The 26013-nt window shown below is 40.7% G+C and overlaps 13 protein-coding genes across 13 annotated transcripts; 3 read left to right on the top strand and 10 right to left on the bottom strand.

Moving 5' to 3' along the window:
• Positions 1-425: 425 nt before the first annotated feature.
• On the top strand, positions 426-1475 carry JH06_0786 (hypothetical protein; the record flags this gene model as incomplete). Its single annotated transcript, XM_014674639.1, has 5 exons — positions 426-460; positions 492-575; positions 605-779; positions 810-919; positions 1025-1475. The coding sequence occupies 5 exons, from the start codon at positions 426-428 to the stop codon at positions 1473-1475; spliced, it is 855 nt and encodes a 284-aa protein (XP_014530125.1).
• Positions 1476-1908: 433 nt separating this feature from the next.
• JH06_0785 (hypothetical protein) lies at positions 1909-4886 on the top strand (the record flags this gene model as incomplete). Its single annotated transcript, XM_014674638.1, has 4 exons — positions 1909-2671; positions 2703-4165; positions 4192-4281; positions 4320-4886. 4 exons carry the CDS (start codon positions 1909-1911, stop codon positions 4884-4886), a joined length of 2883 nt encoding a protein of 960 aa, XP_014530124.1.
• A 24-nt stretch (positions 4887-4910) lies between these two features.
• On the bottom strand, positions 4911-6438 carry JH06_0784 (leucyl aminopeptidase; the record flags this gene model as incomplete). Its single annotated transcript, XM_014674637.1, has 7 exons — positions 4911-5077; positions 5110-5440; positions 5471-5729; positions 5760-5970; positions 6001-6169; positions 6199-6324; positions 6355-6438. 7 exons carry the CDS (start codon positions 6436-6438, stop codon positions 4911-4913), a joined length of 1347 nt encoding a protein of 448 aa, XP_014530123.1.
• Positions 6439-6857: 419 nt separating this feature from the next.
• JH06_0783 (DNA-directed RNA polymerase 2 subunit) lies at positions 6858-10864 on the bottom strand (the record flags this gene model as incomplete). Its single annotated transcript, XM_014674636.1, is given in 13 exon segments — positions 6858-7004; positions 7035-7292; positions 7342-7917; positions 7949-8708; positions 8739-8947; positions 8978-9280; positions 9313-9390; positions 9422-9736; positions 9768-9842; positions 9871-10284; positions 10315-10575; positions 10588-10761; positions 10793-10864. 13 exon segments carry the CDS (start codon positions 10862-10864, stop codon positions 6858-6860), a joined length of 3642 nt encoding a protein of 1213 aa, XP_014530122.1.
• Positions 10865-10979: 115 nt separating this feature from the next.
• On the bottom strand, positions 10980-12116 carry JH06_0782 (hypothetical protein; the record flags this gene model as incomplete). Its single annotated transcript, XM_014674635.1, has 1 exon — positions 10980-12116. The coding sequence occupies one exon, from the start codon at positions 12114-12116 to the stop codon at positions 10980-10982; it is 1137 nt and encodes a 378-aa protein (XP_014530121.1).
• A 53-nt stretch (positions 12117-12169) lies between these two features.
• On the bottom strand, positions 12170-12934 carry JH06_0781 (hypothetical protein; the record flags this gene model as incomplete). Its single annotated transcript, XM_014674634.1, has 5 exons — positions 12170-12341; positions 12372-12515; positions 12546-12699; positions 12732-12808; positions 12840-12934. The coding sequence occupies 5 exons, from the start codon at positions 12932-12934 to the stop codon at positions 12170-12172; spliced, it is 642 nt and encodes a 213-aa protein (XP_014530120.1).
• Positions 12935-13018: 84 nt separating this feature from the next.
• Positions 13019-16705, bottom strand: JH06_0780 (hypothetical protein; the record flags this gene model as incomplete). The annotated part of the gene is made up of 10 exons (XM_014674633.1): positions 13019-14619; positions 14650-14993; positions 15024-15407; positions 15438-15568; positions 15600-15725; positions 15757-15895; positions 15923-16258; positions 16289-16429; positions 16465-16596; positions 16629-16705. The coding sequence occupies 10 exons, from the start codon at positions 16703-16705 to the stop codon at positions 13019-13021; spliced, it is 3411 nt and encodes a 1136-aa protein (XP_014530119.1).
• A 41-nt stretch (positions 16706-16746) lies between these two features.
• JH06_0779 (glucosyltransferase) lies at positions 16747-17952 on the bottom strand (the record flags this gene model as incomplete). The annotated part of the gene is made up of 7 exons (XM_014674632.1): positions 16747-16771; positions 16820-16950; positions 16981-17208; positions 17238-17318; positions 17349-17477; positions 17504-17801; positions 17831-17952. 7 exons carry the CDS (start codon positions 17950-17952, stop codon positions 16747-16749), a joined length of 1014 nt encoding a protein of 337 aa, XP_014530118.1.
• Positions 17953-18015: 63 nt separating this feature from the next.
• Positions 18016-18419, bottom strand: JH06_0778 (hypothetical protein; the record flags this gene model as incomplete). Its single annotated transcript, XM_014674631.1, has 2 exons — positions 18016-18257; positions 18287-18419. 2 exons carry the CDS (start codon positions 18417-18419, stop codon positions 18016-18018), a joined length of 375 nt encoding a protein of 124 aa, XP_014530117.1.
• A 365-nt stretch (positions 18420-18784) lies between these two features.
• On the bottom strand, positions 18785-21294 carry JH06_0777 (UDP-glucose:glycoprotein glucosyltransferase; the record flags this gene model as incomplete). The annotated part of the gene is made up of 3 exons (XM_014674630.1): positions 18785-21017; positions 21049-21222; positions 21248-21294. The coding sequence occupies 3 exons, from the start codon at positions 21292-21294 to the stop codon at positions 18785-18787; spliced, it is 2454 nt and encodes an 817-aa protein (XP_014530116.1).
• Positions 21295-21612: 318 nt separating this feature from the next.
• Positions 21613-23143, top strand: JH06_0776 (hypothetical protein; the record flags this gene model as incomplete). Its single annotated transcript, XM_014674629.1, has 7 exons — positions 21613-22102; positions 22133-22181; positions 22213-22544; positions 22575-22716; positions 22744-22837; positions 22868-23054; positions 23085-23143. The coding sequence occupies 7 exons, from the start codon at positions 21613-21615 to the stop codon at positions 23141-23143; spliced, it is 1353 nt and encodes a 450-aa protein (XP_014530115.1).
• A 204-nt stretch (positions 23144-23347) lies between these two features.
• On the bottom strand, positions 23348-24353 carry JH06_0775 (hypothetical protein; the record flags this gene model as incomplete). Its single annotated transcript, XM_014674628.1, has 2 exons — positions 23348-23448; positions 23480-24353. 2 exons carry the CDS (start codon positions 24351-24353, stop codon positions 23348-23350), a joined length of 975 nt encoding a protein of 324 aa, XP_014530114.1.
• A 301-nt stretch (positions 24354-24654) lies between these two features.
• Positions 24655-25512, bottom strand: JH06_0774 (hypothetical protein; the record flags this gene model as incomplete). Its single annotated transcript, XM_014674627.1, has 4 exons — positions 24655-25147; positions 25178-25291; positions 25323-25409; positions 25442-25512. 4 exons carry the CDS (start codon positions 25510-25512, stop codon positions 24655-24657), a joined length of 765 nt encoding a protein of 254 aa, XP_014530113.1.
• Positions 25513-26013: the final 501 nt, after the last annotated feature.

The following is a 26013-nucleotide window of genomic DNA, read 5'->3' as shown; positions in this document are numbered from 1 at the left end:
TCCCCGGAGATTTAGTTGTTTGTGAACATCCTTGGGAAACTGGAAAACTGTTAGTTCGTCGTGTTAGATATGTCTCACAAGTGGGAACTACCAAAAAGAACTCTGTAGTCTGGGTAGCTTCCGAAACACTCCATGGAGGTATCGATAGCAGGGTTTTTGGTCCTATCCCTATGTCATCGATCCTTGGCCGCGCAATCTACTATTACAATAGTGCTTCGGTCATGTGTACTGAGTCTTCTTTATTTGTAGAATCACGGACCTGTCCACAACAATGAACAAGCTTTGCGCTATGACAGTGAATTCATTTCGAATGGAAAACAATTTTTCATCTAATATCGCGCTCTTTCTCTTTTCTGTTTGTATCTGTGATTGTGTTTATTATTAACACTTTCAAGTACTTGCATTTTGTTTTCTGAATCTCACAAATGGGAGTTGAGGAAGCAATTCTAGATGTGGAGAGGTAGGATGTACTTATTTAAGTTGAATTATAGTGTGCTAGTGTTTTCTCCTCTAGGCTTCCTCTGTCGATTATTAATGATTTATGTATTCCAAACAGATGGTATCTATGGTCAATTGTTTGCTGTTTTCATTATCAATGTAATAGCAAGGCAGGGTGTGTTGTGTTATCAGAATATAGTTTTATTCTTGGTATTTTGAGTACTATTCGGTCAACTCCTTGCAATAGTTCTCTGTTGAAGGGTTTATCGACGGGTTTCTGTGGTTGTGCTTCCACGTTTGGAACATTAATCACATTGGCATCGTATCAATTTGTATTAGGTGTAAGGATTCAATCTAAGGATTAAATATAGGCAAAACAAGCATCATTTTTTGTATGTGCCATATCTATAGCATTTATTGTGGTTGGAACCGGAGTCGCACGCGACGCCTTTGATGTGATTCTTGTTAAACTGAATCACAGGTAGAATGGGTATCAACTGTACACGTCTATGCAGAAGTTTCAACGCACGCTCCAAATAACAGAATTAGACACCCCTCACTATCCTATTCTGTTCCTTATTTTCAGTACTCTATTAGGTTTGGAGATTATTTGCTATATTGTACTAATTCCATTCTATGAAAAGACGAGTTACTACTTGTTTGGTTTTGTCTTCACCTGTCTTGGGGCTTTACTGCGATTCTTTATTTCCAATTATCTGAACCCTTACAGTAACCGGTTCTTCATTGGTACCTTTGTTTGTAATGTTATTGGATCGATCGTGGCTTCTGTTGTGATGATGGTATTGAAGTGGAAGGCATCTCGTAGTGAATCCTTTTCCTTTGTTATTGAATCGCTTATTTCAGCGCAATCTGTTGGTTTGGCATCAGCATTGACAACCATGAGTACTTATGCAAAGGAAACAACTGGGTTAAAGAAAAACTACAAATGGTTTGTTGTGTATTCATGGTCAAGTGTGTTGGTGAGTTTTGGTTTTTGTTGCTTGATTTTCGCACTCAACCTCCAGATCTATCAATAACGTCATTTAGGAAGCTATCCAACAATCGAAATGGCTGATACATCGATGTTCTGAGGTGCTTCTTTCCAATTGTTTGTTGTTTGTTTTATTAAGAATAGAGAATAGATGGAAGATTGAATAGTTATACCGCTTGTTTAGACGTCTCTTTGTTGATTGGGGGCACCAGATCTCTTCACCAATCAATTGATCGATAAGACATCTATGAATGAACGCAATTTCAGCGTTAGAGCCATAATAAACCTGGAGAATGTCTCTCTTTTGTCAAGATTTCAAATGCAAAATTTGCTCGACACTTGTAAGAAGCAATTCTGATGGAGACAACTCCATCCTCCTTCACGTATTATTGAAGAATCATGTTGAATATGATGTGGAAAGTTCGCAGAAGGGAACATATAAGCGTGTTTGCTGTCTTCATTGTCAAAACCCAAATGTTATGATTTTGGGTTATTGTTTCAATCTCCAGGATTATCTATGTATTGACTGTCTTGAGAAGAAGTCCGTATTTAAGGATTTTACCGATTGGCGAAATGCCTATTCGAGTTGGTTTCCTCTTATCTTTTCAAAGTCTCTTGTTACTCATATGGACTCTGTCCCCAATGAATATAGTTGTGAGAGACCAAAGAACTCAGATTACCCCTTGGCTTTGAATGCCAGTTATTTGCATCAGCTGAAGAAGAACTTAAGTTCTGAACCATGTATTGGGATTACATTAAAGGGTCGTTTCTATGGTTCCTCGGAGTATTGTTGTTGTTTCATGATAACCGTACCGGAGACTCAAGTAAAGACATATTCTGTAGGATCCTGTTATTCTCTTCGTGTTACGGTGAATGACTTCCCTCAGGACTTTGATGCTGTAGTTGTGGCGACTGAGGTGAATCATGTGATATTTACGGTCCTCAATACGAGTAGTTCAACGTTTATAAAGATACAAGAATGCACATTGACTCCTTTCTCTCTTTCGTGGCCAACGATTACACCTCTTGTAGCCTGTGGACGTCTCTTGCAAAAGACAGATATCAATTCCATGCTACTTGGTTATATTACAGGTCGAAGTTCAAATGGACTTTTCAGGAATGTGAAGTTGGATTGTTACGATCGTGTATTCCCAACAGAGAAAGAGATTCAGACACTGGATCGATGTATCAAAACACAGTGTAGTATTTTGGAATGTGGTGAAAATGGAAAACGAGAAGCAGGTACTATTTCTTTCATTTTTGTGAAGTATAGAATTGGTAGCTCTTACTGCAATCTGTATCAACAGAATGAGGAACAGACCTGTTATATTTGTGGGTATGAATGACACAGTGCTGGATCTGGTTACTTTGATTGTAAACAACTTGTCCAGAGATATTGATCGAGAGGTATCCAAAGTATACTGTGGTCGTTTAGCTCCACAGCCTTATTTCCGTATGCATGGGAATGTTGCCCCATTCAATATTCATGTTCTTTCGAATGCTAATCATCGTGATACCACTCAAAATCGTTTCCAGCAGGATGTAAGGAAGGTTCATGCCCTCACGACCTATCTCAAATCAACTCCATTCAGTGCAGTTTCGAGTGAGTATTTCTCGCTCCTTGAGACACTGGATCAACATGTTGTGATTGCAATGGATGCAGAAGAGATGACGGATGCTACGGTGAGCTCTCTGTTGCCAAGAATCGATCAACTTCTATTGTTCTGCTCGAATTGTTCTAAGGATGATAATTCTCTGTTGGTTGTAAATAGAATGAGGAGTTGTGGTATTCGCATTGAGGATTTGAAGGAGGAAAATTCGACTCCTGCAGGGAAGAAGACCAATGTTGAAAAGACTCAGCAAGCAACTAAGGCTAACGAGAAGAAGAAGACTGTGGAAAAGGTAACAGAGAAGCCTGAGAAGTCGGAAAAGAGAGGCGAGAAGAAAACAGAGAGATCTGGGAAGAAGAGTGAGAAGCCTGTGGAGAAGGCAGCAGAGAAACCTGTAGAGAAACCAGTGGAAAGACCTGTGGAGAAGAAGAATGAAAGGAGAACTGAGAATAGGAAGCCAACTCCTGTTGAGAAGCCCAAATCTGTAGAGAAGTCTGGTGAGAGCTATGTACCAACCAATCCGAAGCCCAAACGAGAACGGAAACAGCGCGAGCGGAGAGAGAAGCCGGCCAAGAAGGAGGAACCTGTGGAAGAAGAGAAGATTGTTAGAGAGGTGAAGCCTACTGAGGAAGAGAAACCTATCAACGAGGTGAAGCCAACTGAAGAGAAGCCTGTTGAGGAGAAATCTGTCAATATGGTGAAACCCATCAAAGAAGAAAAACCTGCTGAGGAAGAGAAGCCTACTGAGGAGGAAAAGCCTGTTGTTGAAGAGAAACCAATCGAGGAAAAGCTGGTTGAAGAGGTGAAACCGGTTAAAGCAGAGAAGTCTGAGGAGGAGAAACCTGAGGAAAAGGTTATGGAGGAGGTGAAGTATGAAGAAACGAAGCCTATTGAAGAGGAGAAGCCTATTGAGGAAGAAAAGCCTGTTGAAATGAAGCCTGAAGAGGAGGCGAAACCTGTTGAAGAGAAGCCAGATGAGAAGCCTGTTGAAGAGGTGAAACCTGAAGAAGTAAACCCAGTTGAAGAGAAGCTTCAGCAGGAAGAGGAGAAATCCATTGAGGAAGAGAACCTTGTCGAGGAAAAGTCTGCTGAAGAGGTGAAGCCTGAAGAGGAGGCGAAACCCATTGTGAAGAGGTAGAACCTACTGAAGAGGTGAAATCCATTGAAGAGGTGGAACCTGTTGAAGAGGTAAAATCTATTGAAGAGGTGGAACCTGTTGAAGAGGTGAAATCCATTGAAGAGGTGAAACCTAAAGAGGATGTGAAACCTATTGTGAAGAGGTAGAACCTACTGAAGAGGTGAAATCCATTGAAGAGGTGGAACCTGTTGAAGAGGTAAAATCTATTGAAGAGGTGGAACCTGTTGAAGAGGTAAAATCTATTGAAGAGGTGAAGCCTCTGGAGGAAATGCTGCCTGTAATGACTTCAGGCGATGATACCCTCGAAGCAGTTAATGAAGAGCTCAAGAGTGAAATAGGAATTGCTGATACTCAATTCGATTTTCCTGATAAGGTGACTGAGATCAAACCGATGGAAGTTCCTGATGTTCCTGCTACGGGACTAGTGTTACCAGAGCAACCAGAACAGGATCCAACTCTCTTCGCTAATGAGGAGAAACAAGGAGAGAAAGAAGAATCACTTATTTCAAACGAGCAAACGCAGATAGTCGAAGAGACATCAAAAGAAGCACTTCCTGAAATCCCAAAAGAAGAACCAGCAAAGGTAAATCCAGAAGAAACAAAACCAAAGAGATCATTCTGGAAATGTTGTTCTTTGCGTAGGAAGGAAGAACCTCCTAACTCTGTTATGACACCTCTATTGGATCCAACAAATCCAACAACTCATTAGTATCTTGCTTTGTTTACAAACAGGTTAATTCATATATTTCTTTAGTAACCAATCCACAAGAAGTTGAACTCCAAATCCAGTACCACCTTGAGGAATCCAATCCATTGTCTTTGTTGCCATTCCTGTACCCGCGATATCCAAATGAGCCCAAGGTAGATTGTCTACGACGAACTGTTTCAGGAAGGCAGCAGCTATTCATCATTCATCCTAATCAATCGCTTACCAGTACACGCACCACCATCTCGTCCTTGACCCATACTCCGAATATCAGCCACACGACAATTTTTAATCTCCTCTTCATGTTCTTCTTCAATTGGCATGTACCAGCACCGCTCCTGAACATTCTTTCCTGACTCAATCAGACTCTTCACCATCTCCTCATTGTTACTGAAGAGACCAGCCGAATATTCACCCAGAGCCACACAAATTGCTCCTGTCAGCGTAGCTATATCAACCATACTCTCCAATTCGTATTTCTTCTGTACATATGCCATTGCATCAGCAAGGATCAATCGACCTTCAGCATCTGTATTACACACTTCCACATACTTGTTCTAAATATCATTAACACTCACTGTAATCACATCATATGATTTTAAGATCGAACCTGGCTTATAAGATTGATTGTCAATCATGTTTTCAACCGCGGGAATTACACCTACCACATTGACAGGAGCATTCATCTTAGCCAGAGTATCGATTGTACTCAACACAGCAACAGCCCCACCTTTATCAAGATGCATGTCTTCAATGTGTCCAGTAGGCTTCAAATTCATACCACCAGAATCAAAACAGACTGCCTTTCCAACAAGAGCCGTAAATTGGGGTTTTGTGTTGTCACCTCTGAGTAACTCCCATCATTTATCTTCTTACACATATGTCATTAGAATTAGACGAGGAGGATAAATTGAACCCTGACCAACAGCTTCAATCATATTGAGAGACTCTTTATGCAGATCTGGGGCTTGAAGCACGGAGATTTCAACATTATCACGATCACAAATCTGACGACACAGCAACTCTAATGTGCGAGGATTCATCTCACTAGCTTGCTCATTCGCCCAACATCGAGCATTCACAGTACCTACACATCATCAAATTATGTAACCTCAACCTTCACCAAGAAGTGCTCCATACTTAATCGATTGCTCGATTTTGGCATTGTCTTCTGCTTCTGCCACCTTGTCAGGAACAAATGTCACTTCTTTCAACAATGTTTTCTGCTTATCTTTGGTTGTGAAGTACTTCCCATCGTGAATGAGATGGTTGGAACACACAACAATCTATACTCAATACTCCTTGATACTATTACATCGGCCATAGTCATAGCTACTTCATCCATAGCAAGATGAGGTAGTGTCGGGATCTCCATTACAGCCTTTGTCTGATCCATTCCTTGAAGGGAAGTTGTGGCAGTGTTAACACACTTTCGGATTGTCTACAGATTGCTATTACCAGATGTACATACATTCATTGTCACTTCCTTTTCTTTTCCCAAAGAAACGAGAAGAAGACGATTACGATACACAGATCCAAGATTATCATTCCACATTGATTGACTACATCAAATAGTAACAACTACTCAATACTCGGGAATCACCATCGTACAATTGCTTCTGGGAGATAGTTTCAAGTTTTCCAACTGCATGGAAATCATAGGACACTAACAGTGATCTCTTCTACAGGAACAGAATACAATATTCAGCGTCGAAGCCTTCAAAATGGTAAGATACTCGTTTGTCACAAACTTTACAGTCACAGGAGCATTTTCCGTCGCTAGTACTCAGTAGAGAAACGAGAATCTACCTGACTCCATAACAGGAAGATAATTCAACGTCATTCGCTGAGAAATCTGAGGGATCTTCAGGGAGGCAAGTTTAGAATACATTCGCCTACACACTCCAAGCATACTCAAAAGAAAGTATTAGAACCTCTTTAATCCGAAACGCCGGTTTATTTACAACAAACACTTCAATATGATTTCGCCCACACATCATGGCCAAAACGATCCTTTCCATCTCCATCAGAACCTCCAGTGCGAATACGTGGTGCAATGTTCATGCTGAGCAATTCCTGGAACAACAGCTTACAAGCATATGGTATTTCCACACGAGAGATCTACAAATTATATCCTTCCCTCACAAGAACCTTTGTTGTATTATTACAATGTTTGCAATAATAGGTATTATCTTTGGCAATGCAAATTAACCCACAAATATCACAAACAGCAACAATATACGCATCCGATGAATAGAAGAACCGTTCTCTTACAAGTTGAGAAGCACCATAAGCAATCAACACATCACGCTCCATTTCTCCCATACGCAGACCTCCATCACGTGATCGACCTTCCATTGGCTGACGAGTACTGTGAAGGAATTTAAAGATCAAAGGATCAAGGATATACTAACAATGAATTCATTCCACGCGCACGGGCATGAATCTTATCATCAACAAGATGCTTCAGTCGTTGATAGAAGGTAGGTCCCATAAAGACACGTGACTCTAAGCGCCGACCAGTATGTCCATTGTACAATACTTCATATCCTCGCTTTTGATAGCCTTCATGATGCAGTTTGTTTGATATGTCTTCAACTGTCACATCACTGAAGGCTGTACCATCACCTTCTCTAGCTTCCAATGCAGCACACTTCCCCAACAAACACTCAATCAATTGTCCAATTGTCATACGAGAAGGAATAGCATGAGGATTCATAATTACATCAGGAACAATTCCTTCACAAGTGAAAGGCATGTCTTCCTGACGATAAGTCATTCCAATGGTTCCCTTTTGTCCATGGCGAGATGACAATTTATCACCAATCTGAGGAGTTCGTTCTGATCGAACTTTGACTTTAACAAAACGATATCCCTTGTTGCTTGTAGTCAGCATGACTTCGTCTACTGTGCCTCGTTCTGCATGTCGTAATCCTGTTGAACTATCCTTCAGACTGCTCTTTCCTCGGACATTCACTTCTCCTGTAGGGGTTACCTTACCAATCAGAATACTATCTCCAGTCACAGAACAGCCCTATGATCTCATCACTCTCTCATTCACCTACAGGCATAGCCAAGCCATCTTCATCCAGGTGTTCGTATAGTCTGGACTCTTTCCCCACATTACACTTCTCAGCCAGAGGTTTACAGAATCGCTCGTTACCCAGACTCAAATCTTCTGTACTTATTCGAGACACCGAAGTATCCTGTCTCACCTCTGTATCCATGTAAGATCGATAGAAGATTGAACGGAACAGTCCTCGCTCGATAGCTGAACGATTCACAATCAGTGAATCTTCTTGGTTATAGCCTGAATAGCAACAGATTGCTACCACCACATTACATCCAGCAGGGAGCTCTTTGAACTTCAGATACGTCATTGCTTTGGTAGTCACAAGAGGTCGTTGAGGATACGAGAGAACATGAGCTGTCGTATCCATTCGTTGACGGAAGTTACTCACATATACACCCATGGCTTGTTTTCCCATAGCAGACTGATAAGTATTACGAGGAGATTGGTTATGATCGGGGAATGGAATGATTGAAGCACAAACACCTAGGATCATAGCAGGATGAATCTCACAATGAGTATATGTCGTACAACTGTGATCTGCAATTGATGCCTTCATCGTCTTTAAATCCATTCCAATCATACAATATTCCTCTTCTTCAGCAGACACATATTCAATCAATCGATTCTCCACAAGGTCACTAAAAGTACATCCTTGTCGCAAAGCTTCGACATGAGCTCTCCTAATTACCAGTCGTTGTGCTTTCTGATCCACTACATACAAGGGTCGACAACAACGCCCTGCGTCTGCAGTACTATGAATCACACTCTCTCCTCATCTCTACATTCGTAATTCCTTCTCTTGGATGTCATAAACTAATGAGACATCTGTATCAAAGTCTTCACGTCGAGCCAGGATACTTGTCGGATCACGATGAATCCCAATCCACACTCCATTAACAAACACCTTAGTTGTCTTTGGGATTAGTGATGGAGCAATAGCTTCTAATTCTTCCACTCCATTATTCTCCAGGATTCCGTATATATCAGTCAACTAATTCTCATCCCCATTCACTGCCTCTACTGGCTTTCCAACAGAGATGTAACTCATCAGAGCCAGATTCTTGACAATACCACAGGACTGACCTTCGGGTGTCTCGGCAGGACACATCATACCCCACTGCGTACTATGTAACAGACGTGGCTTCGTCACTTTGCTTCCAGTATCAATTGGCGACTTCAATCGACGCAGATTACTCAGAGACGATGAATATGTCAACCGATTCAGGGTTTGAGACACACCTGTTGAAGTAGGGAGACCACGGGAGCGATCACCCCAATTACCTGTAGCAAAGGAGTACTGAAGACCACTGGTGATAATGGTACTCTAATTGGAATTCCAGAAAATAGGGTAATTACTTTCGCTCCTGTTGCTAGATTCACAAATCCGCTTCCCTTCTTATTGTCAACCACTTTCTTCATATATGCCATTAATTCCTATGAATTATGGAATTCCAGAATTATCCACTTTAGTGAACCGATACAACAGTCCATGGAACAATCTTCCAATCATAGGACCAGCCAAATCCATTCGCTTATTACTAATGTGATCTCGATCTTCCTGTTCATTTCTACTCAGAGAACAACTGAGCAGCTTGTGAACCATGTATCCCAAGTAGAACGATTTCTTGATAGCACTGTTTGCACCCATCTCCAAGCCGATATGGGGCAAAAAGTTCTTCTGTAATAGTCGTTTCGCATAGTCAATTCGATCTGCCTTCTTGTGAGTTCCATCATCACCTGTCATTGCAGAACAACGCAATGCAATGTAGTCAAGAGCCTCCTACAACTAAGTAAGTATGATCGAACCCTACATCCTGAGTGTGAATCTCAGCAGATTCTACGAGACTTGGACGGAATCGTTCCATCATCTCAACATCTTCGAAATTCTAGGTTAAAGAATGACAGCATTCGTACGTAACAAATACGCTCTAAAATCGAACGGTCATCGACACACCCGAGAGCGCGGAATAAAACACAAATTGGTACACCATCGCCCAATTGTGGTAGATAAGCCCAGATACAGTACTTTGTCTGTCTCTGCGTCTTGCTAGGACGAGCAAACATACCAAGTTTCAGTGTCTGAGCAGGAATATTGGATCCCTCAGGATTGCTTCGGATTTCTGCAGTCCAACTGAACTTCGATGGCTGCTTGCGTTCGAATACGTACACTTTGTTCGTGGTTTGGCGTTCTTGTGCGATAATCGCCTTCTCACCTCCATTGATGATGAAGTATCCTCCCTGATCGTAAATACACTCTCCAATCTCCGCCAGACGCTCAGGACCCATTTTATAAAGATTACAAGCACTAGAACGCAACATTGCAGGAATCTACGAATAATACCACTGTTACAACCTAACCATGCAGAGACGGTAGTTCATCGTCTTGGATGTCTTTTGAGGTTCCTCAGATCCATCACGGGTGGATCTTTCTGTAGTCTGTGTCATTTCAACGAATATAGATGCTGCATATGTTAAATTTCGAAGACGAGCTTCACGGGGCCATAATGTACTCACTTGGTCTGAAGCCGTTGTGGTGACAGTTGGACGGGATGCTCGGATATTGCCGATCGTAACTGACACTTTAAGCTTCTCGTTATCATTGTCATCGGCTGTTCTATACTAACCACTAACCCTATTCAAATTGTAATATACCTGAGCTTTTGATTCAACCTCAATACCTCGGTTGGATTGATCTGCAATCTGTTCATGGATGGTTCTGCCCATAAACGTGTTGAAGGAATCCAGTTGCTGACTGACCAATCCTCTCTCAAGGAAAAAGGAATTAATGACTGTCCAAGTATCATCCTAGGATTCAAAAGCTTTATGAACCCCAAACCTCAGTAATCTCATCATTATCCTCTTCTTCCATTAGATTGTCATCATCTTGGAAAATATCTTCAACTTCCATTCTTTGGTTTGAGCTTCGAATCCAATCCAAAGAGAATTTGCTCTTTCTTTATTTGAGTGAATACCGCGGGAATTTATCCTAATGACCTGATTCAACTGATAACAAACAACATCTTCTACCAGTTTCGTTTAGGCAAACGATTCATATTCACATGTTCCAGACGTTTGAGAGCTAATTGCTGCATACTACGATCAGAATACTTGACAGGATGCATATGAACACAAGTTTTTCGCATCGGCATCATTCCATGATTACAGTCAATCACTGTTTCCTTAGTCAGACAGTACATCATCGTGGGAACGGCCATCTCCAGAAAGACTCGTTGAGAATACATGACTGTTGACATTTTCAAAAACAGATCAATATCCGGTGCTGCAATGTAGAAGAAATCAGAAAACCCACGACGTGTATTGTCTGGATTACTAAACTGACAGGTTTCATTCACTTCGGGGTCTTCTATTAGAAGCATGATGGCACGATTCAAGGCAACTGGAAAACGAACTCCACGACTATTGCTTCGGATTTTCCAGTCCCAGTAACTGGAATTATGATACTTCTTTGTTGGTTCTGACAGACTGGAATTCAGATTCAAGGAATTCAGGAATTGAGGATCCACATAACTGTCATCATTCATAAGCAGGTACCCAGCATAAGGGCGTTCGGCTGCATCTTTAAACAGTGCTAAGGCTACATTCACGGTGTGATAGGAGTAGAACCCACCATTGGACAAGCGATTACACAGAATCCGAACTGTCTCGTTATATCTTGGACCAAAATACACAACATCAAAGTCAAAATGGAAATGATGGGCAAAACGAGGAAAGAAGGATTCATTCAAAAAGGAATATGAAGAATAGACTCCATAATGATAATTCACAATAATCAGATAGATCGCACTAGAATTATGAGTACGGAAGCGGTAAAGAAACTTATGCCTCTCCTCTTCCCAATTTTCACAGTTATTCATATAAAGAGAACAAGATGGTATCCCAGATACATTTTGTGGAATAGTCACTGGGGGAATAGTTGTAGACAGATTCACAATCGTCCTTGGACTCGGTATATTCAAAGAATCGCCGACCTCCGCGAATCTTGTTTCAGAGGTATTCATATCTACTCCATAGAGTACTAAATGTTTGAAATATAGTAAAGTAGACTCAATAGGCAAATCAGCATATGCATTCCTAATACAGACTGATTCCCATGCCACCAACAAAACAATTAAGTAAAACACAAAGGCTGGATTACCCATCCAACACCTTTATCATGAAAGAAGGAGATTGTGAAAACAAACACTCAGCATATTTAGTTCTTCTTTTCCTTTCTTTCTCGCTCATCCAATTCAATGATTGTCTTTGAGCTATCAACAAGAGCCACAAGGGACACAATTTGCTTGAAAACGAATACAGGGAAGAAGTACTTATTGATAAGCTTCCACATCCATCTCCATGTCATACTAATAAGTCCCTTGTCCATACTAATCATCAAGTCAAAATAACATCCTTACTAGTAGAGCACATAACTACTGACGATATATGTCTCGTTTAGAAGACAAACGAAGAATAACGAATAAGGAACAACGTAATAAAAACGGAGAATAAAAGGACGCTCGCTATCAAGCGCCTTATGGCTTTTACCAACAAGTGCTGCACTATAAATAATTGAAAGTACTAAAACTCACCTATACATCTGAATCCAATGACTTGTAATCTCGAGAATCAGAAGAAGAGTGTAGTAGTACTTATAATCCGGGAAAACATTAGAAAGAGAGAGATACAATGAAGCTGTACAGAAACGATCGCAGATCATATCCAATACGGCTCCAAAGTGAGAACCTTCAGATTACAAACGAATAAGCTTGACTTACATTGATTGAACCTTCTTGCACAGACTCCATCCAATGCATCCAGAATGTAGCTTATAAAGTATAGCCAACAAAAAGCACTACAAATCAATCCAAGTTATCAACTTCGACGTAGGATTAGAATCAACAAAGTAAAACGAAAGAATACCCGTTACAGCTCTAATATAGCCGATAATATTCGGAATGAACAACGCAACAGACACCATTTCAAGAATTAAGTTTTCCATATGATAGGAGAAAAACAGGGGTATTTCGTCATTCCATTGATAAATATCAAACAAACATAAATCTTAGAAATTCAGGAAATCCTCTTCTGGTTCTGGTTCCTTCTTCTTCACCACTTTCTTTACTACTTTCTTTACTACCTTTTTCTTTGGTTTCTCTTCTTCTTCAGGGACATCAAACTCGTCTTCTTCTGGTTCGGGCTTCTTTACTGCCTTCTTTACCACTTTCTTCACCACCTTCTTCTTTGGTTTCTCCTCTTCCTCAAAGTCATCTTCGATTTCAGGGGTTTCATCAAAGTGATCAATATCAAAATCATCAAATCCATTTAACAGATCATCCTCAGGATGGTGTTCAGGTTGTGCAGGAGCCTCGTCAAAGCCGCCCAGTAAATCCTCTTCAGGCTCAGGTTCAGGTTCAGGAGCTTTCTTCTTCACAACCTTCTTGACTACTTTCTTCACCACCTTCTTCGGTTTCTCTTCTACGGGAGCCTCACCGAAATCACCCAACAGATCCTCTTCAGGTTCGGGTTCAGGTTCAGGAGCCTTCTTCTTCACCACTTTCTTCACCACCTTCTTTGGCTTCTCCTCAACAGGAGCCTCACCAAAGTCACCCAGTAAATCCTCCTCAGGTTCGGGTTCAGGGGCCTTCTTCTTCACAACCTTCTTCTTTGGCTTCTCCTCCATGGGAGCTTCCTCAAATCCTCCCAACAAATCTTCCTCAGGTTCAGGTTGCTGAGCAGGAGCTTCGTTAAAGCCTAACAAATCCTCTTCAGGCTCTGGTGCAGGAGCATCACCGAATCCTCCCAACAGATCTTCCTCAGGCTCAGGTTCAGGAGCCTTCTTCTTCACAACCTTCTTCACAACCTTACGCACGACCTTCTTCTTTGGTTTCTCCTCAGGCTCCTCTTCAAATCCATCTAGCAGGGTCTCTTCAGGTTCCTCCTTTGGCTTCTCATCACCAAATCCTCCCAACAAATCCTCTTCGGGCTCAGGTTCAGGAGCCTTCTTCTTCACAACCTTCTTTACAACCTTACGCACCACCTTCTTCTTTGGTTTCTCCTCATCTGCCATAGGCTTCTCAGGTTCTTCAGGCTCCAACGATTCTCCAACCTCAGCTGGTTCCTCAGGCTCCTCTGCAACAGGAGCCTTCTTCTTCACAACCTTCTTGACAACCTTACGCACCACCTTCTTCTTTGGTTTCTCTTCAGGCTCCTCAGCACTCAGAGATGCCACCGATTTCTGTGCTTGCAATACAGGCATACCATCACCTCCCAGAATCGCAGTTGGATCCAAAAGCTTCTTCTTGCCCTTCAGATTCGTACTGCTGGAACCGATCTTACTAGCAAAGATATCTGTATTCACTGCTGAGGCTACCGTGCTCGATAACGAGACTGGGAGAATATCCGTAGAAGGTCTCAGAGCACTGTGAATTGCAGCAAAGTCCTCATCAAATGCCTTTGATAGATCCAATGAACGCATTTTCGTGGTCTCCACAGTATCATTGCCAAGAATAATACTAATGTTCTCACCTTCAGGAGTTTCATCTTCAGTCGTCTCTCCAGAAACATGTTTCACAGGACCACGCTTCTCAGCAACACGAGCACGTTCTCGCTGTAAACGCATTGTTTCCACCAGCAGACGATACGTACGCTGTCCAAAGAGTTGAACTATTTGTGACCAATCTCAATCAATCATACTCTGTTGAATACGCTGAGAGTTAAGGGACTTGTTCTCATAATCAACAAAAGGCAACACGTTGTGAATGTTCTGAATAGTTTCAGATACAACACGTTCAGATCCATTAACTAACAGATATGCTAATGCTTGAAGAGCCTTCAAACCATGCTTCCAGTTACCAGCAGCAGAATCATTACATCGCCACCACAATGTATCCAAAATCTCTCCACAAGTCTCAGAAGAGAAGGTTGCTGTAGCTAAAGTGTGAAGTGTTTTTGGCACACTGATTCGAGAACTGTTGTTTGAAGTAATCTCAATCACCAAATTACGATACCTAGAAGCTTCTTTTGTTAACCCTTCCTTTCTATCTATCATCCTGTTCTTCATACCTTACACTTTGTTCACCTTATCCTTAACTACTGTAGGAGAGAATGTTCCATCTGTCATTACACACAACTTCTCAAATAATCCTTCTTGAAGGTCCCGAGGTGACAATACTTTTGCTTCCACTTGTAGACGACGTTCAATGAAACGTTCAAACATTTGAGAATGTGGAAACTCCTTTAGTACATCGTTTAAAGGTCCTTTCACATGCTTAGCGAAATTCTCCAGATATGCCACTCGGTCAAAAACCAGTTCTCCCTTTGTTTCCTTTTCAGTACTCGTTGTGAAGAACTGATTGTAACAGCCAAATACAGAAACAAAGAAGGACAAGAATGAATAGAACAGACGATCCTCTTCTAATACAGCTCGTCCTACTGCAATCTGTTTTGCATAGCTACTCATAATCTCATTCTAATTCTTATACTTCAATGCACGCACAAGGAAATCAACGGGATCCACACCTTGGAGAGTTTCACGAGCCTTATGTCCAGCACGCGATAGTACAGAGATTGTGCTACGAACACTTGACATGTCTACACCCATCTTCTTCTCCAACTACACTATCAGACATATCAATCTATCCTACTGTCGACACAGACTTACCTACACCTCCCATGGAACCAGTAGGAACAGTATTCTTTGGATAGAGATCAATGATAGGATCACGCTCATCATATGCAATAGTTCCGTTATCAACATCCACATAGACACACTACGAATCATAAGGAAAACTAATGTGATACAGCTTCCATAGGCAGCTTGTCTAAAGCAGGTTGAAGAGTACGCTTGATTCCCACAAGGAATGGCATAGGAGCAGTGACATATGATAGTAATGAAGCAGGAACAATGGGAATGAAAATATGATGCCAAGAGAAGGGGCAACTATGAGTAAACCAGGATCATAGAGACAACAGAATGGCAACAGCGGCATGAATGCATTCTGAGAGAACAGTAAGGTTATCTCCAATGAATATGATTCTCTTCTCACACATCAAGGAAGAAAGAAGGTTAATCAGACTCTTCACATCGAAACGAGATACCAAAGGAGCAAGCTTCACATCGATCAAAGGAGCATCCATATCACGAGGACGAATGAACTCATATTCTCCAATGTAGAACTTCTCTCCAGGCTCTGGAAGAGATGTTTTACGACACTCATTCACAAAATCGAGAACCTTCTCAGGCTCCAGACGAGTCATGGTCTGGGTAATCTTTACTAGATGAGAGAAGATGGTAAAGTAAGGTCTTCAACTTAGCTTTCACCACTATTCGTACCTGCGAGTTACATAACAAATCACTTGAGGGAGTCTCTCACCCACATCGTATCTACCTCCAATACCTTCAGGAAGATAACGACGACAGAATCCATACAAACGCTCTCCATTGTCTCCAGTAAGGACAACAGTGTATTCCTGTCTATAGAATCACGCAAAACGAGTCCAAAGAGATACGGTTCATATACACTTAGAGGCTTGATCTCATTATAATCGGGAGTAATGAAGAAGGGAAGATCTCCAGGTAGCGACTTTGTACTGTTCTCAGGGAACTGCTTTGAGACATAGGGAACGATTGTACCCTTCGAACTATCAAATGAACTTAGTAACATAGATCATACTCTTTCTTCATCGAAACCTCGATATATGCACTGAACAAGAGGTTTTCAGTATTCTCTAATTCTGGTTTCTTTGGCATTCTTTGTATATCGGGAAAATGATGACATGATATCCTAGACCTTAATTGTTCTTAATTGGGACACCCCTAAATACTTTCATTCTCATAATAAACACATCAAATGACTATTCAAACTGTACAGGCTTCCTTCTTTCCATCTGCTTATTGGATTCCTCGAATGAATGAATATCTTCATCCAATGTTACCCAATTTTCTTTAAACAGAGGTCCTGAAATGACACGTTTTGCCATATCCAATTTGGGTTCCTATTCATTAGAGCCGTCTAACACAATTACCTTATGAAGAGGGTTGTTGCACAAATCAATAGTCTTTGCATCTTTCTTACTCTCCATACTGCACCACGACTCACACCACAACCATTCTTGTGGAAGACTGTAGATTGGAACTTGATCTTGGATGAAGTTGGGTAAATCCTGATCCAGATTTGATAGAGAGTTAGGATCTTGCGATAAACCATTATATACTGTTCTCAATATATCACCAACACCTCGTTTACGAAGTAACTACATCAGATTCATTCATTCATCCATACATCTAGATCAACCTTATACAAGGCGCTAATGTGATAAGGTTTACCACGGAGGTGATCTTTCCAGTATCCTTGAGTCCAGAACTACACATTATCTTCTTCTTTCTAGAATACCATGAATCCCTTTGTTTCCGGATTTGATGTACACAATGGAGTATAAGCATACACATGATCATGAATATCCATCTCCCACAATTCATTCAAGTCAACTCGAGCCACCTGATCAGCATCAACATAAATGATCTACTCTTCAACCCACTCCATTTTACAACTTTCTTAACCTTAAGTGGGAACAAGACATCTAGGAACAGGATCTTGTATGCCCAGATAATGCGCTGTTTCTCTGATTGTGGCCATACCCATCGTGGCCACTTGTAACTAACATAGCTGACGTTATATCCGTAATGAGCACATAATGAAGGAACTGAATCCTTAAACTGAGGAGACAGGAAATTCTCGATCAACCAAAAGTGAACTCGTTTTGAGGCTTCCGAACTCACAGATTTCATCATGATTTTCAAGAATCGCTCATACAGATGACCTGATGCCAATGAGAACACATTTATTCTAAATGTCAGAAATCGGCCTGATTCTACTCTTCATCAGATTCATTCGCTAATTCATCAATTGCTTCTCCAATATGAGAATGTTTAGATGTGAAGAACTTCGATTTCAGCTTATCTGCAAGTGATTCCACTTTTGGCTCCTTTTTCTCCATTTCTACAGTTGTCAATTTCAACGGTATATTTTCCTCCAAATGGTTCCATTGGAATATCTAGAGCTATAGGTTGATTCTCTCACCTACTGGTTTCGTTAACCATAGTGTACCATTCTCAGACACTAGTGCTTTCCCTGGAGAATCTTTACTCACAGATACTTCATACACTCCCATGTTTCCTCGCAATTGCCAATATCCGCGGTTATTCATAACTACCGTATCACTGACAATTTCAGTCATTCCATAATTCGTGAGTTGAAGCATGACACCACTAGCAGGATTCTTCATTTCATCATAGCATGACCCTAGAGTTCATTCCTCAATTCTCTGATACCTTCCAGAATCACTCCATCAACAATGTACTGAGTGAGAATATATGTGAAGTCATCTGAAATACGGAGATTATCAGTATCACACTCAGCATAATATGCAACCACATTCCATTTGAATGGAACTTCCACTGCCATCGTGTACACGTAATGATTCGGGAGATTATGCCATACTGCTTGTGAAGAGTCTTGGAGAACATATCGATAGAAACGCATAAGAGGAAGAGAAGAGTAATCGCTTTCAGGGAGAAGCAGGATCTCGTAGGAGATTGGAAGAATTGATCGTAGTTCAACAAGAAGAGACGAAAGACGTTGCATTTCCTTGGTCAATGGATTGAGAATGGCTTGGATTCGAATAACCGAATCCTTCTGGGAATCATGGATCCTTAGCAATGAAGATGAGGGCAACGCGAGAGATGATGTGAGGAAATAGTTCAGATGGCTGTGAACAAAAGGCAACAGACTCTGGAGAGAATGTCTAAAATCAAATCAGCTGGTAAGACCTACGTAGGAAGAAGAGAATGGATAGGAGTTGAAAGGATCTGATCCATATCTAGTAAAGCTTTGACAATGGATGGAGTGAGTGTAGAGAGGACAATAGAACGTCCATTCAAAAGGATTTCGATTTGAGAGGAGGAGAAGTACTTCTGTAACTTCTGATTCAGTTCAGTATGAGATTCTTCTGTTTTCCAATCCTCTCCCAAGTTCTGAAGTTCCTCCTCCTCCAGATATAACTCCAAACAGCTCTGAATTCGTTCTGTTGATAAATTCTCATCCTTCAAACAGATCAATACTTCCGTAAAGGAATCAAGAGCGTTGATACGCTGAATAGCATGAAACAGAGGTATCAGAGGAGTTAATGGAGTAGTGAGATAAAGAGAATAATCTCCAAACAGTGATATAGATGACAATGCTGTGATAAAGTATGATAATGAAGGAAGAGACAATACAACAACACCTTTATCACCTTCATCCAATGTCATATCTAGTTGAGAGTATGTTTGTGAAGTGAATGATAATGATAACTCAGGGATATAAACATCAAAGACCTGACTATGACTATACAGATACGACTGAATATCACTCATATTCTTGATAGCTTCCGATTTCACACCCTCAACAATACGATCAATCTCCACTGAAATAGCTTGGAAGAATGATTCAATAGACCGTAATGACGATACCTGACCATTGAATATCTCCTTTTCTGCATCTAATCCCAATTCTTCAACCCATTCACACATCGCTCTTGCCTTGCTCCAATATATTTCAGATTGTAACACCTTACTTCCATCTCTATCAACCAACTCATCAAAGAGACGTAGAGCAGCTCTCACAGAGTGATCTGAGCCAGCGAAGAAGTTGTTTAGGAATACAATCAACAGAAGCTTAGTGTCAGTCTCTGTAAGAGCAATCGATAGTTCCATGAGCTGAGCAGCTGAGATCGTCTCGTCCTTCTCCAGGTCAGGAATCGCTTCCTTCAACTGTTGGAGAGCTGATGGCGAATATAGTACAACTCCCCATTGTACAGGATAACCCTGGTGAATGAACTCATACATAGACTGAAGGACACCCATATCAATATGCTGAGGATCCAATACGACCACTCGTGAGAGATAATTCGCTCGGACTGTTGGTAACTGAAATAGAGGCATCAAGAAACGACTAACAGAAGAGGAATAACGAGAATAACGCTTATCTCGCTGAATATCGTTCAAATATGTGATAAATGGATTCGATAGAACCGTGGGAGACAAACGTGTTATATGTTCGCGTTTCTGATCTTCATAGGAGGAGAGAATCTCACTGAGAGACTGGATATCACTCTCACTTAGATTCATTGCTTCTCGTTCTCTCTTAAAATCTAGAACATCTCTCAGTATATGTTGGAATTCAAACACATTGAATGAAGTGGAAGTGAATGACAAACGCTGGTCATTCACATATATAGAACCACTTTCTGTCCCATAAAGTTCATTCATCTTCATTACTTCATCCTTCAGATTCTCTCCCACAGGTACACGTGCAATAGAAGCAGCTACAGCAGGGAGATTACAACTCACTTCCATAAGCTGTCGTAATGGATCCTGACTGTGAGTAATGCGTTGTACAGCTTTTAGACCCAAATCCTTCATTTGGAGAGGAGGAATAGACTCAGCTGTTGCTTCCTCTTCCTGTTGAAGACTCTCTTTGAAAGCTTGCAGTTCCTTTTCTAGAGAGGGATACCGATTCTTCAAAGTAGCGAAGTAAAAGCCGTTAGTATCGGTCTCCAACTCCCCTTCCACAGCATCATTCTCCATGAGACGCACTCCAGCACTGCTTCGATCATCCAACACCTTGTACTCAGTATTCTTAATATCGAGAGCGATTCCGTAACCACCTAGTCGTGTTGTTTTAGTTACATGTGTCGACTGACTGTGAAATGGACGAAGAAGATATGAGAGGTTCTGTGATCTAAGTAGAGAGAGCCAAGAAGCCAAGTCGTGTTGATAGGAAGAGAAGATGACAATAGAAGCGGATGCTTCCGAAGAGTGGTCAAATTCGTGTTGAGAAAGGAGTTCTCTACGTTGCTGTTCGTCAAGGGGAAAATCAGGAGGATATGAAACTCCTTTCAACAGGTCATCGACGGAACATGCATAACTAGATACAGATACAGCGAATGTGTCACTTTTGGGGCACAAAGACATAAAATGCGTCGCTATGTCTTGGAACATCGTCACTTTGGGAAGATATTCTCTATATATTACATAACCGAAACGAGAAGTACCTCGTTGCCAAGGATAGACGCAACAAGGAACAGGAGTCAAAGGAATACTTCTTCATGCAATAATCGTATATCCACGACTGCTTCTCTTCATGCTCCATGGTTTCGACATCCGAAGCAACAATCGCATCCACAAAAGCATAGAAATCACTCTTACCAAAATGAGTAAAATACTCTCTATAATTCAGATAATGAGTTCAACAAAAATACGCAGCTTCCAGTAGCAGAGACTGTTTTGATGATACCCATGGGGCAAAGATCATCGTGTCTACTCGTGAAGCGGAGATTAAGACAAGAGAGCACGACAGGAGGAGAAGAAATCCGCTCATTATTGATAACTGTCATTCTTATCAGACACACCAAGTCTTGGGATCCCATATAAGACATAGTTTATTGGAATCTCAAAGAGTATTCATATGGATATTCTGTATTGGTTGACCGTTGTTCTTTTTGCGATTCTCTATATTCGTATCGTGTCAATGGTATATGTAATAACTAGAAGTTTCTATTTCATCCCGCTATAAGGACGATCGTCATTTTGTTGGTTGGGTTATTCAGGTTATGAACATGACTTCAGTTATTTCCCCAATAACATATATTATAAGAAATAGCAATCCTTCACCTACTATAGCGCATCGTCCATCGTTTGCAACGAACTCCTATGTATTTAATACTTCAAGTTTTCAGACTATTACAGTCAATAAATCAACAGAAGTTCAATCCATATTACCTCAGGTAACATCTATCTCACTAGCTCGAGAATCAACTAGGTTAGAAAAACTGATTCAACGTAATCAGACCGACCCAAATATCTATCTTTTGGGTATCAAGTCTTTATTGCACTTGGTTCCTGACAATGGTTATCCTGAGGATCTCGTCTTACACTCGCTAAATACTCCATCTACAGAGACTCTTCGTGATATATGGAGAGATAACGCAGAGAAGGTGCATTATTCATGTTCGAAGAACCCCATAAACTATTCATTTTGTCAGCGACATTGGATGCTCTCTTGGGATTCCAATACCAGACATTTTACATACTACAAGGAACAACCAGGTTTCACTAATGCTTTGGTTTTATGAATAGTTCCTCCAATGGATGCTCCTGTTGATTTTACTTATGTCACACACTCAACGTTAGTCCTTAGAATCATGGATCATGAGTAGAGTGAATCGTTTGCCTTACATGAAATATATAGTGGAACGATGGAAAGGACCTTTTTCTATAGCAATCTTTCTGTTAGATTCGGAGATTGAGATTGTTGATGCATGGTTAAAACAGTACAGTAATGTCCCGAATCTGAGAGTCACATTTTATATTGTTGATTCCAGATATGATCGCTCCCATTTCGACATTGTGTACTGGAAGCATGGAAACGTTTATCGTCCTTTACGTCAATACAAACGAATTTATCCTATTAATGTTCTCCGTGATGTAGCAATTCTCAATACAGTCACTACTCATTACATTAATCTGGACATGGACTTATGGCCATCAAGTTCTTATTTTATCTCTTTCTTATAAGTAGATACAACGTATGACCATATTAAACAGCTTAATGACTCCATTCTTCATGATCGCAAAACAGCGATTATTCTCCCTGCATTCCAGTTAGCAGGGTCAACTCTCTCGGAGGTGAAGAAGATGGAAGATTATACAATTGAAAAGTCGTGTTGATGTCTGTTGATTATGCGTAGAGCAGTTCCTTATGTCCCAGAGACTAAAGAAGCATTACATGCATGCGTGAATATGAGGAAATGCACTTATGCTAATCCTAGTCAGAATCGACATGTAGGTATGCATCCCTTCTTTTCCTTTTAGAATTGTGTAAGTCGCTACTGGTACACAATGGAATCACCTATTGCAGTCAAACTGAAGTGTTTGAATTTCACTCGTATGGAACCTTATGTGATTGTGAGACGACATGAACTAACTCCACTGTATCATCCATATTTTATCAATTATGGATTTAATAAGGTCGTATTTATCGAATTACTACAATATGAAGGTAAGAATGAGATGAATGTGTAATTATTAGCATTCCAGTTTTATTTGCTAATTTCTGATTTTGGATTCGACTTTCCTCATCCAGAGTAAATCATTTGGAGTATCATAATTGTAGATCTACGTATGTGAAACAGTTTCTTCGAGAAATCACTAGCAGATACAATCCAAAAGTGGAGATGTTTCATGTACTTATTCGACTCCTTAGCGATACCGAAGGATTATCATTTCCGTCTTGTTCAAAACGTTATCGGTAGTTTTACCTTATTTGTACTATACAATCGAAAAACAAACAAATTATTCATCTAAAGGGATTGCTGCCAACAGACCATCAAGATCATCTACTGTATGTCGACGTCGTCTTCCTATCTGTCTGTTACTACCATTTTTTGTAAGTCCTATTTGTGATCAACTTCACAAATACACTACTTTTCATTCCTACAGAAGGGAGTTTCGAATGATCTCCAAAGAATGGAGAGTTTGTACAAATAGGACATTCACAATTAAAGACATTGGTCATATCATAAACTGAACATCTCCAATGATGATCCTTCTTCGATTCATCATACAGACTCTCTGGGCATCGCCAAAATAACTGCTTCTTGCTTAAAACAGACACCTTGTTTAAATCTACTCCTACATTCTTCTTTGTGTCGAAGAAATCCATTAACAATGCATGTCCACTCAATTTGGTTGAATCAATCACATTACGTCCACTACAAATTGGACAGTTTGTGTTGTGTGTACTCCCACGATTATAAACCGTACATTGATAGTGATGTCCTACAGGGCAGATCCACCAGACTTTCTTCGATGAGCTCTTCGACACGTTGTGCGGTGTTAAGGCTCCATTGCGCTCATAATCCCACTCTGCAGCCAGATCAGGACGACAAGTGGCAAGTGAATTAGACTCCTTATCAGCTCCAACACAAAACGGACATTTGTCCTCAATTGAAGAGCGAGGGTGCGTCCGATTACGAATAAGCCGTTGCCAAACATGATTCTCCCCTTTATCACATTTCCACCAAACACTTAACGAAGAAGTTGGGAGAACCCTGGAAGGAGTCAGAGAACCATTCAATGTGGGGTGCCATTGAGAGGCTATTTCTGGATAGAGAGTAGCAAGAGAATTCGTCACAGACACCTTGCGATTCGCGCAAAATGGACACACGGTCTTGCCATGAAGGCATAGCTCATAAAGACTATGTGGCGATGCCTGCCACTCATGATCCAAACCCTTTGTACACTTCCACCATATTTTCGCCGATGAATTTATCGAAAGCTCACTTGGCTTGATATTCATATTCTTTGCTGAGTGCCAGTACTTGATGAGTTCGGGACACAATACTTCAATTGTCTTTTTATTATTGCAAACTGCGTTCGAAACTTCCTTCGTAGATATAACTTCATTTGAAGCCGTCTTTGAGAAGAAGCGATAAGGTTGGTGCCAAATCACTTTGGCGATCCCAATCTGAGATGCAATCGATAATCTACATAGATTAGAGATTGGTCTGAGCGTTCTATTCATCAAATGGAATTGCCGAATTGTGGGGAACAAAATTGATCCGATTTGTAGTCTAATTCCTTTCTCCATAAAAACATTCTTATTCAATAATAGAACTCATGTTTGCTTTATTAATGACTTCTTTTTCTCCATCAAGCATGGATTTGGCATGCTTCTTCTCGATGGCATACAGATTATACCGATACAACAAGTTGTTATATCTTGTTGAAATGCTATTCGTAAAATGATATACTGCAGTTGAGATGCGATGACAAAAAGCCTTTGTGGATTCCAACAGCTTTGAATTCTTCGTTACCGAAGATTTCAGTAGTTGTCCTGTCTTTACAAAGAGTGAACCCATAGAATTGATAACCGTAGTTCCCATTGAACAAACTGTCTGCTTACAGCTCTGAAGATAATATCGAAACAGATGATTTTCGTTCTTCTCTAGTGTCCGAATCTCCTCTTTGGATACCAATCCAGAAGACACAGCTGGATCTCCTCCTGTCTTCACAGCCTTTGAAACCGCCTTTCGTGCATTCCAGTATCGATAATAATTTACCGTTTTATGTTTCACAGCACAAGTTAAATATCTAGAAGGAATCATACAACCATTCGAATACCCAACAACTAGTGCACTAGAACCCAGGATAATCATATCCATCCGATCATACATATTGTTCGTCTTTTTGGGAATCTCCGCAATAGATTGATTAATATGTTCAATGTCCTTTTCTCTACGCTTTACTATAGCAATGGATTCCTAACAGCTTCTGATTGTGCTTTGCTCTTGCAAAGTACGAGGCCCATGCTGCACTCGTTCCAATAAGCGTAGTAACAACAGTAAATGCTGTTCTATCAATGGGATCCTCAACCAACAACAGTACTTGTATTGACTATAAAACTTCTGGACTGCTCCATTTTTCGCTGAAATAGATTTCCATGCGTGTGAGAACATCCGTCCGTCACGAAAAGAGAATTGATAAAACAAAGAGTAGTACGCAACACATATGTTACAAATTAAAACCCTAAAGGAATGTTACACGTATATATTGGCGACTTCACTAATACTGCATGAGAATCTGGATCCCAGTTTATAGAAGAGGCGAAAGAATTCGATATTATAGCATATTCTTGAGGAACATGGAAAGGATCTTCATGAGAGCTATTCAAAGTTTCACCTGAAAGCAATTGTGAAGCATCAGACAGCAAAGGATCACTTGCATTAAAACATATAGTGATATTGCCGCAATCCGAAAGACTCGATGTACCCCACACTGAATCAGACTCCTTAGAAAGCAAGTCTTCGTCTTGCTCTAGATCTGAGTTTACATCATCCGTAATAATTGGTAGAATCCCGCTAGAACCCTCATATCGTGTCAACGGCATATAGGTACTTGGTGTTATATACGGCCTTCCAGTTCGTTTTTCCAAAGAGCGTATTCTCAGTGGTCTGCAT

The sequence above is a fragment of the Blastocystis sp. subtype 4 genome, assembly GCF_000743755.1.
Source record: "Blastocystis sp. subtype 4 strain WR1 chromosome Unknown seqid_0004, whole genome shotgun sequence".
In the NCBI taxonomy this organism is placed as follows: domain Eukaryota; class Bigyra; order Opalinata; family Blastocystidae; genus Blastocystis; species Blastocystis sp. subtype 4.
This window is presented reverse-complemented; position numbering and strand designations above follow the sequence as displayed.